The 3927-nt window shown below is 48.7% G+C and overlaps 1 protein-coding gene across 1 annotated transcript; it reads left to right on the top strand.

The window, feature by feature from the left end:
* The first annotated feature begins 923 nt into the window (after positions 1-923).
* LOC124669313 (thiamine thiazole synthase 2, chloroplastic) lies at positions 924-2390 on the top strand. Its single transcript, XM_047205949.1, has 2 exons — positions 924-1869; positions 1967-2390. Exons 1-2 carry the CDS (start codon positions 985-987, stop codon positions 2135-2137), a joined length of 1056 nt encoding a protein of 351 aa, XP_047061905.1. The 5' UTR covers positions 924-984; the 3' UTR covers positions 2138-2390.
* Positions 2391-3927: the final 1537 nt, after the last annotated feature.

Consider the following 3927-nt stretch of genomic DNA (forward strand, 5'->3'; position numbering starts at 1 on the left):
AAGCAGCAGGCTTGATACGCAAAACCAACTGGACTGTGCTCGTTTAACGAACATTATCTGAAGGAGAATCTAATAATATATAAAGAAGGCCCATTTCAAAATATTGGGCCCCCAAAAATTTGGGGCCCTGTGCGGCCGCACGGGCCGCACTCCCGTCGGCCCGGGCCTGAGTATCATGTAGTAGTATCATGCATATAATACTTGTGTATGATACTATCTTTATAGTGGGTGGTATCATGAAGTAGTATCATAGCTATATTATATTTATTGCTTTTAGAATCTCAATGCAAATTTATGACAAGATTTATTTGATGTAAACTTTTCTCGTAATATGCGCTATGATACGGTATCTACCTATATTACTCTAATTTTCTCTCTCCTCCTTAATTAGCTGCCACATCTGCATTTTTGTGGAATCAATGTGTATGATACTAGCTAAGATACTAGCATTATGGCTAGCCTGTGGTATACATATTACAAGCAACTACTAGCTGGAGACTTTAATGGCCTCCTTAATGGCATATCTCCATCCTTTTTAGAGGTATGTCATTAGAAATTTCATGAAAAGCAATGACTCCATTTTGATATTTGCTATCTCTAATAAAATTATTTGTGAATGTGTATTTTGGCATTTATTCACCATCTGAAGCCCTTTTTTTAGCTCCCCTGAAATGACCATTATGTCCCTGCCCATACATAGCACCACTAAAATCGGAATAAGCAAACTATAATTGGAAACTGAAACTAAAACTATTATTTGCACACTTATTTTTTTCAGAAACATTTGGATCCGAAAGGCTTGGCAAAATATCCCGAATGAATCCAAAGCAGGCTGACATCCTCAGATCTGACGGCACGTACCCACAATCTCCAGATATTTGCTCCTTCCTCCTCTTCTTATACCCTGCCACTGCGCCTTATCCCCTCAACACTCTCATCACAGCTTCCATTCCTCTCTAGATATTGCACAGAATCCACTTCCTCATGGCAGCCATGGCCACCACCGCCTCCAGCCTCCTCAAGACCTCCTTCGCCGGTGCTCACCTCCCGGCGGCCACCCGCACCCCTTCCTGCGTCGCCGTCCCGCGTGCCGGCGCCATCTGCAACTCCATCTCCTCCTCCACCCCTCCCTATGACCTCAACGCCTTCAAGTTCAGCCCCATCAAGGAATCCATCGTCTCCCGCGAGATGACCCGCAGGTACATGACCGACATGATCACCTACGCCGACACCGACGTCGTCATCGTCGGAGCCGGCTCCGCAGGGCTGTCCTGCGCGTACGAGCTCTCCAAGGACCCGTCCATCAGCATCGCCATCATCGAGCAGTCCGTCTCCCCCGGCGGCGGCGCATGGCTCGGCGGCCAGCTCTTCTCCGCCATGGTCGTGCGCAAGCCGGCGCACCTCTTCCTGGATGAGCTCAACATCGAGTACGACGAGCAGGAGGACTACGTCGTCATCAAGCACGCCGCGCTCTTCACCTCCACCGTCATGAGCCGCCTGCTGGCGCGGCCCAACGTGAAGCTCTTCAACGCCGTCGCCGTCGAGGACCTGATCGTCAAGGACAGCCGCGTCGCCGGCGTGGTCACCAACTGGGCGCTCGTGTCGATGAACCACGACACACAGTCCTGCATGGACCCCAACGTCATGGAGGCCAAGGTGGTGGTGAGCTCCTGCGGCCACGACGGGCCGTTCGGCGCCACCGGAGTCAAGCGGCTCCAGGACATCGGCATGATCGAGACGGTGCCCGGGATGAAGGCGCTCGACATGAACACGGCCGAGGACGCAATCGTGCGCCTGACCCGTGAGGTCGTCCCCGGCATGATCGTCACCGGCATGGAGGTCGCCGAGATCGACGGCGCCCCAAGAATGGTGAGAAATCCGTAACTTTTGATCCCTTCTTTTACGAGACTTCCTGGTACTGGTTCTTGGACTGAAGATTTGTTTTGTCTCGTGGTGGTCACCGCAGGGCCCAACGTTCGGCGCCATGATGATCTCCGGCCAGAAGGCGGCGCACCTGGCGCTCAAGGCGCTCGGCCGGCCGAACGGCATCGACGGAACCCTCAAGAACGTGACGCCGGCGCTGCACCCGGAGATGGTCCTCGCGTCGGCAGACAACGGCGACATCGTGGACGCCTGAACGACAGACACCATGGTGTTTGGGTCAGCAATCAATAAGATGGCTTGGTGAAACAGAGGAGCCAGCCTTTTGGACGAGGAGACGAGGACTTCCTCTGTGATCTGTCGACTCGTGTTTAATTCCTCTGTTTGTTGTTTAGTTTCGTGATGTTAGCGTCTTGTCCGTAGCCCTGCCGCCGTGTGCTCTGCGTCGCGACGGCAAACTCCATGGATCCTTGTGGAACAAGGGGAGGGAATAAAAATGTTGAGTTCCATGCTGGTGTGCGCGCGTTCTTTACACCATGGACAGAGCTCAGGACTAACAGTCCCCAACCTTACAGCTCCTTTCTCCTACTCCATTCCCCTTCTTCCTGCTCCAGCGTGCGCGCTCAGATCGGCCTCTCCACCCCAGATCAACGGGACAGCAGCTCATATATTATCCTCACGAGCTAGTCATTGAGCTAGTACCAGTACCAGGGATGATTTACAAAAACAACGAAGCAACTTATCTAGGAGTATTGCCAACATGTAATGAGTCAACAATTCCCTTATGCAACGGACGGTATAGCTAAATATTAGCATTACTCGTATTCCGCATTTCTTTATCACACAATAAGCTGTGAGCTCTAAAGGACTAAAACACCTCAGCTTGATACAAAGGTTTCTGAAGAAATATGAGCTGTGGTCCCGTTGATCCTAGGCATATCATCCCTTCAACTACGATTGCACGGCAACGTCCGTGCTTGCTCTCATTGCGAGAGGGCGACGCTAATATGATTTGAGACACAGTAGAATGTTACCCAGTGACAAAGCTCATCTTTGCCTTCAGTCATCATGCACAAGATTAGGGAGGAAGGAAGAGATTGAATTCTTGCCAAAGCTAAAAACCTTGCGGAGCTCGTGGGCTGACCCTTTCTTCTTTAGTTTTGAGGATTCTTCCATCCCCTTTCTTTTGTTTTTCTTGTTGGCGTCAGCCAGACCTATGTTTGCTCCTCCTCTATCAATATAAGGCAAAAACTTTTTTGCCCTATTAAAAAAACAAAGCGCAGATGGTGTGCTTCCAAAGATTATATTGTCTGCGTGTAATTACGCACCTCTCTAAGCATGATAGACGCAGCTTCCATCTACTCAACCAGGCATTTATCACCTGGATTGCAAAAAAAAAGACAGTGTGACAAACATTGCAGAATTTCACCCAAGAAACCTTGTTCATGGAATCATTAATATTTTCTCTAAGGTGTTAGCTTGCACTTGCAGGATCACACCCAAAGTGGATCAGCTTGTGAGTATGCAGATGACACGATCCATGTACCACCAAGAATTCTATTTTTCCTGGCTTCTATCACAAAACATGCTAATGACTAGATAGAATCTAAAGAAAAAAACATCTTAAATCTGAAGATTGCAATTTTGTTTCGATAAGATGAGTCAGTGCATCATCTTTTCTTTGAATGCATTGTCACCAGAGTTCAAACCCAGGTTTGACATCTGCGTGTTTCATAAAGACGAAATATTCATTCAGTGGGTGGGCGATGTTCCTGTCGACATCGAGACGCATGTAGTGACTTCGTCAATTTCAAGATCTAATCCGTCAGCTCAGTCTTCCGGATGTGCTCATAGGAGTAGGGTGTACGTGTGTGCGTTCATAGGGGTGAATGTATGCGCGTGTTGCCGTGTATGTGAGCGTCTACGTTTGTATTGTGTTTCTAAAAAAAGAATTGGTCAGAAGCTGCTACTTTCAAGTTAACGCAGGGCTTGATTTTGAAATCTTATGCCAACTCTATACAAGCATGTTTAAATTTAGTTAGTGCT

Source organism: Lolium rigidum, chromosome 7, assembly GCF_022539505.1.
Source record: "Lolium rigidum isolate FL_2022 chromosome 7, APGP_CSIRO_Lrig_0.1, whole genome shotgun sequence".
NCBI lineage: Eukaryota > Viridiplantae > Streptophyta > Magnoliopsida > Poales > Poaceae > Lolium > Lolium rigidum.

Bases quoted from the DNA above. Each gene is read 5' to 3' on its own strand.
- LOC124669313 (XM_047205949.1), top strand. From the start codon at position 985: ATGGCAGCCATGGCCACCACCGCCTCCAGCCTCCTCAAGACCTCCTTC. The intron at 1,870-1,966 runs GTGAGAAATCCG...TGGTCACCGCAG, and splicing joins TCGACGGCGCCCCAAGAATG to GGCCCAACGTTCGGCGCCAT.